Source organism: Rhinoderma darwinii, chromosome 2 (assembly GCF_050947455.1).
Source record: "Rhinoderma darwinii isolate aRhiDar2 chromosome 2, aRhiDar2.hap1, whole genome shotgun sequence".
Classification (NCBI taxonomy): domain Eukaryota; kingdom Metazoa; phylum Chordata; class Amphibia; order Anura; family Rhinodermatidae; genus Rhinoderma; species Rhinoderma darwinii.
This window is the reverse complement of record NC_134688.1, coordinates 127,254,310-127,268,785: the sequence shown is the minus strand read 5'-3', so window position 1 is coordinate 127,268,785 and position 14,476 is coordinate 127,254,310. Positions and strand designations below refer to the sequence as shown.

The 14,476-nt window shown below is 40.0% G+C and overlaps 1 protein-coding gene across 8 annotated transcripts in view; it reads right to left on the bottom strand.

The window, feature by feature from the left end:
* ENOX1 (ecto-NOX disulfide-thiol exchanger 1) overlaps positions 1 to 14,476 on the bottom strand; it is a 686,747-nt gene that overhangs the window by 22,345 nt on the left and 649,926 nt on the right. For all 8 annotated transcript variants that reach the window (XM_075852278.1, XM_075852272.1, XM_075852273.1 and 5 more), the window contains one exon: positions 5,662 to 5,715. In XM_075852278.1, the coding sequence (XP_075708393.1) occupies positions 5,662 to 5,715 (54 nt within the window). The remainder of the gene's footprint in view (positions 1 to 5,661; positions 5,716 to 14,476) is intronic.

Sequence of the window (14,476 nt, the reverse complement as noted above, 5' to 3'; positions counted from 1 at the left end):
AAATTGAGCTGTTTGGCATTAACTCAACTCGCCGTGTTTGGAGGAAGAGAAATGCTGCCTATGACCCAAAGAACACCGTCCCCATTGTCAAGCATGGAGGTGGAAACATTATGTTTTGGGGGTGTTTCTCTGCTAAGGGCACAGGACTACTTCACCGCATCAATGGGAGAATGGATGGAGCCATGTACCGTCAAATCCTGAGGGACAACCTCCTTCCCTCCACGAGGACATTAAAAATGGCTCGTGGCTGGGTCTTCCAGCACGACAATGACCCGAAACATACAGCCAAGGCAACAAAGGAGTGGCTCAAAAAGAAGCACATTAAGGTCATGGAGTGGCCTAGCCAGTCTCCAGACCTTAATCCCATCGAAAACTTATGGAGGGAGCTGAAGATCTGAGTTGCCAAGCGACAGCCTCAAAATCTTAATGATTTACAGATGATCTGCAAAGAGGAGTGGGCCAAAATTCCATCTAACGTGTGCAAACCTCATCATCAACTACAAAAAACGTCTGACTGCTGTGCTTGCCAACAAGGGTTTTGCCACCAAGTATTAAGTCTTGTTTGCCAAAGGGATCAAATTGTTATTTCTCTGTGCACAATGCAAATAAATATATATAATTTTGACAATGTGATTTTCTGTTTTTTTTTTTTAATATAATCTCTCTCACTGGTAAAATTAACCTAGCCTAAAAATTCTAGACTGTTCATGCCTTTGACAGTGGGCAAACTTACGAAATCAGCAAGGGATCAATACTTATTTCCCTCACTATATATATATATATATATATATATATATATATACACACATACACACACACACACACACACACACACACACACACACACACACACACATATATGTATTTTAAAAGACTTTATTAAACTACTTAGATTCTCTTTATTCCCCACTAGGGGTCTAGAACATGTGATTATTTGATTGATTGTACAATACTTATATATTGCACTTTTAGCATTCTATTATTGGGCCCTGCTTCTGCGGCTATATAGGAGGACCAAGATGGCAGGCCGTGTGCCCTTTTCAGGCCCCTGGCTGCCATAACAACCCATTGGTGTATTGGCGTGGGGAAGAAGTTGGGATGACAGAAGGGACTCCCTCAAACGGCTTAGATGCTGCAGTACCTATTGAACCCGGCATTTAAGTGGTTAAACGGCCGTGATCGGACTTAATATACAACTGACCCCCTGCTCCATTCATACCTTGCTGATATCAGCCATACACATATGGTTAATATCAGGAAGGGGTTAATCCAGGGGCGTAACTAGGAAAGACTGGGCCCCATAGCAAACTTTTGACTGGGGCCCCCCCCTCCTCTGGGTATCAGACAAGCCCCCTTGTAGATAGTGCCTCCCTATAGATTCCGCCACACAGCGCCCCCCTATAGACAGCACCATACAGCCCCTTGTAGATAACGCCATACAGCCCTCCCCCTGTAGATAACGCCATACAGCCCCAAACCACCCCTGTAGATAATGCCATACAGCCCCCCCCCCCAAAAAAAGGCATATAGTCTGTCCTACAAAAGAGTACATGTGTGATCGCTGGCAGCGATAAGGAGAACGGGGGACCGAAAGTCCTCCGAAGTTCTCCATGAGAAACCTCGTACTTCCGGGGTCTGCGCAGTTCAATAAAAAAGAGAGGAGCACTGGTCACACATGCGCACAAGCGCGACCGGTGCACAATTCTTTTCTATGGAGCTGCCGACAGACGCCGGAAGTCCGAGGTTTGTCATGGAGAACGATGAAGGTTCCTATTACATGACAGCAAGCAACAGATCGTGAAAACTAAAGGGAATTGATACAGAAATATATTGGAAATGTTTTTATTATATAATGAATAAGCTTTATTTGCTAAAAAATTAATTACCCCTTAAATCTGTTCCTTGGCAGCAATTGGACATGAAGAGAAGAAATAATCAAACAAGGTTATGACGGTACGGGGATGAGCAGCTTCGAAGACTTAAAAAAGAGTCTGTCTCTAAAGCCAAAAATCTAATGCAGTGAAATGCAGAGATTCAGCTCTTTCTATAAAGATAGTTTCGCAGCTGAATATTAATAAATAGGATTAATAACAGTAATATTTACTGGCAAGTTTATAAAACTATGCATTGTAAGAGCTTTACTTTCTGCCATCACTTACTAAAATAATTTACAATTTCCAGTTATTTAATAAATTTAAAAAAATCTGATTTGATTTTTAAGGAATTGGGGGCTTGGAACAGTTTTAGATCTGGATGCCTTTAAATGAGTAGTTATTCAGATAGTAGGAAGGTTTACAGATCTGCTTTTGTTCATTTTGCCACTAGTAAATCAAAGTTATAAAGCAGATTATTTAAATCTCAGGCAATAACATCACAGTCTTACCACTGCCACCACTTGGGGGAGCACAGGAGATTACTGAAGACAGATCTACTATTTAGCTCACTATGAACTGTATAACTTTGTATGCTGTGAACTCCCCTAGTGGTGGCTGCAGGAAGCCAGAAATAATTACAGTACTTTGGATTGATTTAGATGAAAAACGAAAACAAAAAGTACCATGTAAATCCTCCTATAATGCCAGAAAAAGCACATACATTTAGAAATAGCAAGTAGTGTCTTCAAGCCCAGAAAATACATGGTGAATTTTACTGTCTATACTGCTATTGACTGCCAGAGAGGACATAAATGGGAAGGGTGGTGGGGGGAGAATCCTCTGGGTGACGAGGAGACAGACAAACCAGCCCTAGAGATCTAATATGAATGACGGTAGGAGCCGTTAGACAGTTACTTTGGTCCTAGAAACTGAAGGCAAGAGAAGTTTTTTTTAAATACGTGCACTTACAAGAGAAGCACTGCACACAGTTACTACATGTAAGGGTTAAGGAACACAGCTAAGATTTCATTTTCAGCTAAATACATGCCTGAATTTAGTTAGTAAATTACTAAATTGTCCCATGATGTACATGAGCCTTGAGGTGGAATCATTCGATGCTCTAGACATAGTAAACTGTTTGCAGACTGCAATGTTTACCTATCAGGGGGGGGGGGGTTGTATTTTGCTGCAAGGTCTTCTATTTCTCACACAATTTATAACTGGGCAGTGAAGATGTCATATAATGGTAATCTAGTTGCACATGCAGATCGTGTATGCCGCAAAATGTGAGAGTCTTGTAACCTTTTCCTAACTCCTCCTATTGCTTAGTACTTTCCGATTTTTCCAAATTCGAGCTCTGTGCCCTGAGGCTCTGGAGTTTGATTTGAAAACCCAATGCTGTCAAGTCTTCCCTGAATCTTAAACCGAGAGATCAATGCAGTGGATTAGCCGCTGAATTATCAGACAGCTGGTTAGTTCCTCTGTGCCCTGATTACTTCTTCGCAGTTTTCAGCTGCCGGTTTATACTCAAAACCCATTCCCAGTGCAGCCATTTTAATCTGCTGGTAAATTAAGTAATGCGCCAGTTCTGCATAGTTGTCTACGATTGTCCCAGGTCTGTAGCTTGCATGGCAGGGTCATAAATATAGTATATACAGTACACAATTATGCATTAATCCCCATCAATACCTGAAGTGCTATTTCGAACACCAAGTTATATCAGTGTCCCCAGTACAGGAACCATTTATTACAAATGTTATTCTGTATCACATATCTGTTAGCGCATCTTATCTGTGAAAATAATGCAAAGAAGCGTCAAGGATTTACAGCAGGTTACAATTATTGCTGCATTTACCAACCACAATTTTATTGGCCTTGATCAGTTTAATATCTGTGGTTGCTAATAGGATGATGAGAGTGATGTTTTTCTTGTCCTATTGTTTTTGTCATGACTTGACCAGGATTCATCTAAGAATTCTAAAGTAACTGTCATGGCATAAAATAAAACAGACAATAGAAACTAAGTACCAGTGTGTAGTCTGTGACTGCAATGTCCTTTGATGACCAGATCTGTCATGTACTGGTTTACTGACGTAGAAGTCCATTGGGAATTGAAGCAAATGAGGATATTAAAATTGAAAGGTGTTGTCCACTACCGGACAACCGATGACCTATCCACCGGATAGGTCATCAGTATATGATCGATGCGGGTCCGACACCGATCAGCTGCCTCCGGGCACCGGACTTCCATGCCGGAAGCAGATGGCTTTGTTTCATGGAATAGCGGCCGAGCTGCAGTACTGCAGCTCTGCTCCTATTCAAGTGAATAGGTGCAGAGCTGCAGTTCTGCAGCACGGCCGCTATGCAATGTACGGAGCAAACCGCTTTCAGCTCCGTACATTGCATACTGTCCATTAAATTCCGGTCTCAGCAGAAGCCAGAGAAGTTGATCGGTGTGGGGTCAGGGTGTCGGATCCGCAACGATCCTATACTGATGACCTATCTGGTGGATAGGTCATCAGTTGTCTGGTAGTGGACGACCCCTTTAACACTAAAGGGGAAATCCAGAGACACTAATCTTCTGATATGTAATAGATACAAGTGAGAAGATCTAACTGGTGAAGTCTGTGATCTTGGACCACCACTGATTTTCACAATGAAAGGTCTCTAAAGAACAGTGTTTCCCAACTCCAGTCCTCAAGTACCCCCACAACAGGTCAAGATTTGAGAATAACCCACAGAAAGAACACCTATGCAATACTAAAGTTAATCCAGGAAACATGACCTATTGAGGGTACGTTAGTACTGGCAATAAGAAATACTAATATAGCTCTCTCAAAATAACAGAAATCATGGAGCAGTGACAGAGGTGTAAGGCTTCATGCACACGACCATATTGGTCTTGCAATCCACAAAACTACGGGTCCGCCAGGCCGCAAAAAATACTTGTTGTGCATCTGTGTCTCATCTGGATGCTGCGATCCAAATTTGCGCCCCCTGAACCGATCCGTGTAAAACACGGACGTGTGTATGGGGTCATAGAAAAGAATGGGTCCGCAATTTATCTGCGGAAATGCGGATCAATTGCAGCCGCAAAAATAAGATCGTGTGCTCATGGCCTAAGTTCTTTTGATCCGTATTGCTCTTTGCTTAGAATGTCTTGTCAGGTTTCAAGAAACAAAAAAAACTGGTGCCAAAGGGTTTGAGCTCCCTCATTCCAGAGATTTAGTTGTGGTCTGAGACCACAAACCTCACCAATGTGATGATCTCTTATCAGATCATTTTGGCCGGATACCCTTTTTAAAATTGCGTTTAGGGGTGAAGTCCCTTTTAAATCAATGCTGTATCTTAAGACATCAAGTAACAGCTTAAAGGGTAATTCCACCTAAAATATTTCTCGACAGTATTTTCTAAAAGTCTCCGCTGATTAATGTTACATAGAAGTATGTAATTAATAAACATGAAACTAGGAAATTAACGGAAACCTAATTATTGCTTTTCAGAATAATGGATATTTTTGCGCAGAGTTTATCCGTGCTGCAATGCAGACACAGTTTATCTTTTTTTCTCCTGTAACAAATCACAATGCAATGTCTGATTTATTTTCCTTTGTATCCAAAACAGTTCAACATTTCATATGAGGAAGGCTTGTAAAAGACAAACTACGCAAATAACTACAGAGTCATGACAACTACATGAGAAATTAAAGTGTCAATGGGAAAGACATATTGCAGGAGTGGAGGACAATGTTATCAGGAGGTGGCTGGCTTCATATTGTGGTACTTACTTTGGTGAGGTAGTCGTGGTTATTGGAATCTGCAACTTCTTTGGCATTTTTAAGCTGCAAATAAATAGCAACACAGGTTAATTTTATCGGAAAAAATATAAACCGAACAACTAGAGCAGTGATATAACCGATACATTGCATATCAAATCAGAGTTTGGTAACCAGAATTATATGCCGTATATAAACACATTGGACCTCACTGTTGTAACAGTGTTGCCAATAGCAACCAAATACATCCATTTCTTTATTTTCAACCAGGCGCTGAAAAGATGAAATCTGAATCGTTGCTATGGGTAACACTGGCATTTTTTTTTTTTAAGGAACACTTATGAGCAGCAGAGAAAAAGTTCTATTTTGATAAGACCGGTATTAGTCACTACGAATAAACTCCTTAGCAAAGAACGCACTCAAAAACAAAGAAAAAAACTATAGGGAGCAATACAGAGCTTCTGAAGTAGTATAGGGAGCCGATCCCCCATGAATGAAAGAGTTTTTAACAATTGAAGGGGTTGTCTGGTCCTATGTAATTTTTTTTTAGCATTGGCCAGCAATGGGCATGTTAATACATATAGATTAACTTTATTATTCCTCCTTGTGGCTAGCTACATGTACAGTATACAGGGCAGCCGTGGCTCATCTCTTAAATTTCCTCCCCCTCTTCTCCTCATATGTTGTACTTCGTATAGCTCTGTACGGCAGCCACGTGACCTTGTCACGCGTGGACGTTTCATCCAATGGATGCGGGTGCCAGATGTTTTTTACGTTACCACATGACAAGGTCACATGGCTGCTGTACGGGGCTGCGCTTTGTCCAATGTTCGGGAAGAGGAAGCAATGTAAGTGCTGAGCCACCTCTGCATTGTGACCAGCTATAAGACACATACAGGAGGAATTGTTCTTAAGACAAAACATTTTTGTAACAAAAGTTTTGTTGTATTAACATCGTCATTGCTGTCCAATGCAAAAAATATATATATAAGCTGGAAAATCCTTTAAGCACTTTTACCTATTATTCTTGCATTATATACTAGAGCAATTCTGTAATCAAATTGAGAGGATAGAATTATCCTTACTCAGGATTTCTAGAAAGTGCAGTACTGGGAACATAAGAACATTGATATAACTAATGTCTCTTTTCAGAAAACGCACTAACATTCTTGTTTATACAACATTTAACAATTGGAGAACTTCTATAATTAAAATCTGCAAATAACAGCAACTTCATCTAAAAGGAAGCCTTGTGAAATAATAAAAAAATAAAAAGACGACAAAAATATGGGCATAATGCAATTGCAGATTTAAAGTAAATTTTCAAAATTTTTGCACAATTTTACAGTTTACATCGAGATCAAAAGCTGTGAACACCTTTGAAAGGCTTTTTACTTTTTGAGATACAGCTGTTTTGTATTCTCTGTACAGAGCAGCTGTATTGTTAGCTATGACCTGAATCTGTCAGTCCCGTGGACAGCGGGTCTTGCGTGTCTCTGTAAGCTATTACATATAAGTTATGAACTTAGATGTGACAGAATACAAATGGATCCTGCATGCCAGAGACACACAGGACCCGCTGTGAGGCTGGATTCACACGACCATGTTACGTCCGTAATGGACGGAACGTATTTCGGCCGCAAGTCCCGGACCGAACACACTGCAAGGAGCCGGGCTCCTAGCATCATAGTTATGTACGACGCTAGGAGTCCCTGCCTCGCTGCAGGACAACTGTCCCGTACTGAAAACATGATTACAGTACTGGACAGTAGTTCCATGGAGTGGCAGGGACTCCTAGCATCGTACATAACTATGATGCTAGGAGCCCGGCTCCCTGCAGTGTGTTCGGTCCGGGACTTGCGGCCGAAATACGTTCCGTCCATTACGGACGTAACATGGTCGTGTGAATCCAGCCTCACGGAGCCCGTCAGTCCCGCGGACATGACGGGAGCAGGATTTCGTGAAAGACACAGCTGATCTGTATACAAGATACAAAGCAGCTGTATCTCAAAAAGTTAAAATTATTTTTAATAAAAACTATTTAGAAAGTTGCACCAAACACACTGATAGACATTTTTACAAAAACGAAATTGTCTTTCAAAGCTTTACATAGCCTTTAAATCTACATAAATTAAGCAAATTCATAAATCCTTTTTTTTGCTTAGTTTCTCTTGGTTTTTAGCTGCATGAGTTACATCTAAAGCTACATTAACAATTCTCTAACTCTGCTGGTTGCTAATGGAATCATTAGACACCGTTTGACAAACATTTTATGAGATCTTAAAATACAACGCAGTCTGCTCTACCGCATTCTGGGATATGTCAAGTATAAAGACTACATCTACCAGGATCCAAATCAGTAGACAATGAACCAGTAGTGGGTGCTGGGAGATGTTAGATCATTGTTACAAAGCAAGCAGAATTCTGAATACAGCTCTGAATGAGCCTGGGTTATAACCTATTTTAGGAAACATTGATTGATAATGTCGTAGGGACCGATTTAACGGCTGTGTTAAAATGGTAATTTCTGGCAGCTGCATGGGAAATGCTTCTTCAAAAAGGACTTTGGTTTCCAAACCTGGACCCACGGCGATCAGCTGATCGTTGAGCTTGCTTCTTTACAGGAAGTGAATGTTTTTCTGAGACAACAACTTGGATCATGTACAATACTAGTGATATCTGGTCAATATAAAGTGGTCGCAAACGCTTTGCATAATTGATCAATTTCTCCAATCTCTATTCTACTCTCTATACTAAATGCACATTTAAATATATATATTTTTTGCGGTCTCTCTTACACAGCATAAACAACAATTATATTCCAGGCTATTATTCAGACACTGTGTAATTAGTGTTTTTAGCAGACACAAAATCAATTTGGAAACAACAGATTTGCTTCCTCCCTTCATCCTTTTTCAAATGCATAATTATTTTATTCAACAGGAGAATTAATTTAAAAAATAATTTATTTAATTTTTTTAAGCAAGGAAGCCTGGAAGTTTAGAGTGAGTGGAGGGCTGCTGTTTGCAGGAATGAACCAGGTTACTGATCGGAACAAATATATATATGGTATATATAACCACTACACAGCAAGAGTGCACTTCTACATTATATGTAAATCTTTAGTCTCAACCTAAAACATACAAAATAAAATAATTTAGTAAAGTATCAGGGAAAGTCACACAGAAAAAGGTGATCGAGCAGTCCCAATCAGGACAATAACTCATGGGCACCGTCCATTCTACAGTGACATACTATAAGTACGGTACATGGGCAACTAGTTATAGCCAGTTCTCTCAATTGTTGAAATATCAAAAAGCAAACGTCTATGGACAGACAGGGTGTTCCATTCCCCTTGTCAACGTGGCATGTCCCTACACACTGTGATACTGTCCGATTAGTGTTCATAGTGTTAGAGACACACCATATTGACAAGGGGAATGGTAACAACCAGCTGTCAATTTATTCACACATTTCCAGGAGGAATAACAGAGGAATGGCACAATGCAAAATTCTAAGCAAAGATGCTCCTGCATTTTAATTTTATGAGGAATGCTAATGTTTACTAGAACAGACAATTTGACATGTCCTCCTTAACACAGATACCCTCCATAGATAACTACACTCCGAAGGAAAATATATATTCTTGAACTGAAAGTCTCTCATATAAAGACCATGTCAACACTTGCTTATGAAGCAAACACTAAGGAGAATATGTCACCAGGACAAGCTCTTTTAGGGCTTATTCACACGAATGTTGAATATGTCGATGTGACGGCCGTTAAAACAATGCCCGTCAAACGGACGAATGTATTTCAAAGGGGTCGTTCACATGGCCGTTGTTTCAACGAACCATGTGAAGGGTCCGTTGAAAAATAGAACATGTACTATTTTCTTTCACGGATCCATCCATAGACGAGATTCAATGGAGATCCATGAAAACGGGATCCGTACGGGTGAAACTCGGACATGAAAAATTTACGTTTTTCACGACCTAGTTTCCCCACATTCGTGTGAATAAGCCATTAAATAAGGGCATGTGTATGATGTGATATGAAATCTGAACTAGTCAGTGCATAAGCTGAATGACCCGGTAGGCTGGGTACGGTCTGGCACATGACCAGAACTTTTGGAGGCTGTTCAGACTCCGTTCTAACAATAAACCTACGTAAGATTATTAAATTAATAATGCTGCCATATATTTGTTACCCTTTGGCTATAACAGTATACATGTGTCATAAATGATGGAATGGGAAATTACAAACAAGAATAACTGGGTGGACAATTAAGTGAATTCTGCTAAACCAAAGAACCATGGGTTATATTATTTCAGCGTGGACTCAGCAGTCACTGTATAAAAGAAAAAACCCAGCCACATGTCCTAATAAAATATGGCTTTCAGTGAACGTCTTGTGTTTTCTATTAATAGCAGACATGTCTATGCAGGAAACATTTTCACTTTAGCAGAGCTATTTCCGTGAGCCATAAGATTCATTGTCCTCTGCAGTAATTCGGTTAACCCATTTACATTTTATTGTAGTCCAGACTTCCCACACACATAAGGTAAATGAGCATTGTTTAACCCCATCACGACCAGACCTGAAAAGGCCTTAATGACCTACTAAATTTTTTCGTTTTTTCCCTCTCTGCCTTTTAGCAGCCACAACTTTTTTTGTTTCCTCATTAACGTGGCTGTAAGAGGCTTTGTTTTATTTGGGAGAATTTTTTTCCTGCGCAGTTTGGAGAACTGTGTATGTTATGTTATTTATTTTTGGCATTTCTTTGTCTCTTTTTTTATCCTGTTCATGTTTCACGCTAAATAACCTGTTAATTAATTCTTTAGGTTATTATAGTCGCGTAGATACATAATATGTGTAGGTTTTTAGTTTTTATGTAATGTATGGACAATAAAATATATTCTGCTAAATAATAACTTTTTGGGACTTTTTTTATTATTATTTGGTTACATCTTTTTTACAGCTTTATTTTATACTTATAATGTATTAGCATACTCATACCCAACTGGATTCACGCCAGCCACTGTAAAAAGGTTCTACATCCCGAGGAGAAGGACACGGAAGAACTCTAAAATTATGAAATTGTTTAATTACTTACAAGTACAATGTCTTCAATATAACGTGTTCAAGATCTGATTGCCCCTGGTACATTGGGAGAAGAGACAGACACGAAGTTGTCTTTGTCAAAATAGACCAAGGAGTAGTTAATTTAACTTATACCCTGCATGTTAATATGACTTGTTGTGATTTCACCTATAGACAAATGATCGCACAGTTGAAAGTCACTTCAGCATTGAAATTTGCGGAACTACCGCAGGTGTGTCTGAATCACTCCATACCAAGTCCCATGTTATTGAATAGGACCATACAAATATTTATGGGCACCCATATTGACACCAACAAGACACATAACATAGACTGTCAGCTAACAGACCAAGAGTATGTATGTAATGTATGTAACAAACAATCTTCTATGTATGAACCCTGTTTAATGGAACACGTAGACAACATATGTGCATTCACAATAATACCTAGTGAATATCTACATGTATATGTTGAAATCTGTCCACAGCATATATGTATAATACCTAACAAAGCAGAAACTCTAATACCCGTCAGTAAAACCGGTGCCTTCTCAGGATGTATGTATAATATTACACACATACAGTGGAACAACCAAACCATTGTGTTTCTTCCTAATCTAGAGGAAACTTTTAGTACAGGATGGGTACCAGAACCCTTACCCTACGAAAATCTTATTTTGCCCTTGAATAAACTTAAAGAGGCTCTGTCACCAGATTTTGCAGCCCCTATCTGCTATTGCAGCAGATAGGCGCTGCAATGTAGATTACAGTAACGTTTTTATTTTTTAAAAACGAGCATTTTTGGCCAAGTTATGACCATTTTCGTATTTATGCAAATGAGGCTTGCAAAAGTACAACTGGGCGTGTTGAAAAGTAAAAGTACAACTGGGCGTGTATTATGTGCGTACATCGGGGCGTGTTTACTACTTTTACTAGCTGGGCGTTGTGTATAGAAGTATCATCCACTTCTCTTCACAACGCCCAGCTTCTGGCAGTGCAGCACTGTGACGTCACTCACAGGTCCTGCATCGTGTCGGCACCAGAGGCTACAGATGATTCTGCAGCAGCATCGGCGTTTGCAGGTAAGTCGATGTAGCTACTTACCTGCAAATGCTGATGCTGCTGCAGAATCAAGTGTAGCCTCTGGTGCCGACACGATGCAGGACCTGTGAGTGACGTCACAGTGCTGCACTGCCAGAAGCTGGGCGTTGTGAAGAGAAGTGGATGACACTTCTATACACAACGCCCAGCTAGTAATAGTAGTAAACACACCCCGATGTACGCACATAATACACGCCCAGTTGTACTTTTACTTTTCAACACGCCCAGTTGTACTTTTGCAAGCCTCATTTGCATAAATACGAAAATGGTCATAACTTGGCCAAAAATGCTCGTTTTTTAAAAATAAAAACGTTACTGTAATCTACATTGCAGCGCCTATCTGCTGCAATAGCAGATAGGGGTTGCAAAATCTGGTGACAGAGCCTCTTTAAGGAAATATTACTAGAGTCTGACCAGGTGAGAAAAATGATGACAGGGCACAGTGTGACTCTACAAAACGGTGAAAATGGCAGCCACTATTACTGGAGGCCATTTAACACACTTGGCATCGCAACTTCAGAATGTCACTACACATCACCATTGGTATGACATCTTTACAGGGTTCTCACCCACGGCCTCAAAAATATTAAGTTACCGGTTTCAACCACTTATATGTTTAATGATTTTGTTTGTGATACGAATATGTTTTAATTGTTATGCTTTTTGCAAAATAAGGACAGCTTTTGATAAAAGGCCTCTATTATGTAATGAAAGATTATTGTGAGATATTAGGTCACTGATCTATGGTGAATCAGGTGAAGAAAACCACTTCCGTAAGCCCTGCCTTCGCTGAAGGAAGTAGCCAAAGTTCCATTTATGGGTAATTCAGTGACCTAATTTATCACAAAAGGTGGGATTTGTGAAAGAATAATTTCAAAATTTCATGTTTTGTATTTTGCGTCAGTATACACTGCACAGTGTAACATTCATTTTTGTTCTTTTTAGTTTTCCTTGTAATGCTCTGCAGAATACTCAGTTATTTCTCTTTGGCAGTAAAACAGTTTATATAAGTAACAGTTCGGGATGGAACTCAAGGTCAGAGGCAGAAATTCTCCCTTTGCTGATTACAATACGAGTTATGCTCTTTGTTCTGTGTCCTAGAAATATACGCTGTATATGATAATAAATGAGAATCTTTCCTATTGAGAACTTGGTCTCAGCGTCACTGATTCTCCAGCTGGTATATACCTACTTCTAATTTGGAACCTACAGAAATCAAGGCGTAGTGGTAACGTTGCGACCACACTATGAAACCGGCTGCTGTTAGCGCAGCAAATAGTGCTCCCTAACAGCAGGCAAACTGAACAGACAGCCCTGGGGTCCTTTCTAGATTCCCAGGGCTTACTGCAGAGGGTTCCCCCCAATCTCCGATTGCATCACCGAATTTCCGGTGAAGCAATCGAAGAGGGGTGTGCCCTTTGATCATACCACGGTGTGTTCAGAGGGTTAAACAGCTGGCGTCAGACTTTTCTCTGATCCCAGCTGTATTCACTAGGCTTCTATAAGTTCAGTAGCTGAAGGTTACAGTTCTCGCTTAGAGAATAAGCACTTACTGGCACGCTCATAAGGCTTTTCTACAGCAACGTCAAAAGACGTCACCGTAGACTAAGGACCTGCACCGCTCGCTTTTAAAAGGAATTGGGCCGCCGTAAAGGGCTTGGGCTTAGTACAGCATACTTCAGTAGCGTTCTAAAATGTGACAATAAGAATATATCTGTGTACTACGCATTATATTACAGCACACCAGTGTTGTTAAGATACACTATGTTTCAAACTCTACACTTCGGGCCACGTATAAAAAACGTTCACAACATCGGTTTTTCCATAGATTTACAAAAGAAGAACATATTTAACTTGACAACAGAGCGTGTTCCTTGGAGGTTTATACTGTGATTTCCCTAAGCTCTGGGCAAGTTCTGCATTAAATTTCCTCCCAGCCAATTCCATATGGAATAAGCCAAACGAAGACAACTAGGTTACTTAATTACATAGGTCGCTCCAGCCTGGTGTCTGCCTGCTAGAACCTGCGCCTGACAAACATCCAGAACAACAATACTGGAATAAGTGAAAAACTCATTTCAGGAGGCGCTACAAAGTATTATTTGTTGTCACGGAAGAGCGGCTCTGTGACGGATATGCAACTCATTGAAAAAATGTGTGTAATTCACTGAAATGATACAGCACATATATCCTCATTATGGAACTGCCGGTAAACATGCAGCCGCATTTGACAAACTAATTTAATCTAACACTACGTGACAAGGTAATTTCTAATTACTGCCTTTCATGTTCTCTATAATATTAATAACAATGCCGATCAATAGAATTTAACAAACACAAATATATACGGATACTGCAGCGGATATTGGCGTTTCACACAATCCATTTTACATAGGACTTCAGTTACGCACACTGCATGAGTCATCGTGTACAACACAAGATGTGAAGGACAAATTTACTGCTGCTATCTATGTCTATACTGTACCTATCTATAAGATTTAATGCCAATTATGGCATTGACCTATGAGGTGAACAAGTTTTATGTCCATCGTTGTAGATGAATGTTCAGAGCTAGGAATAGCTAAATACTTTAGCGTTCCAGTACAAGCAAAATGATACTTTGGT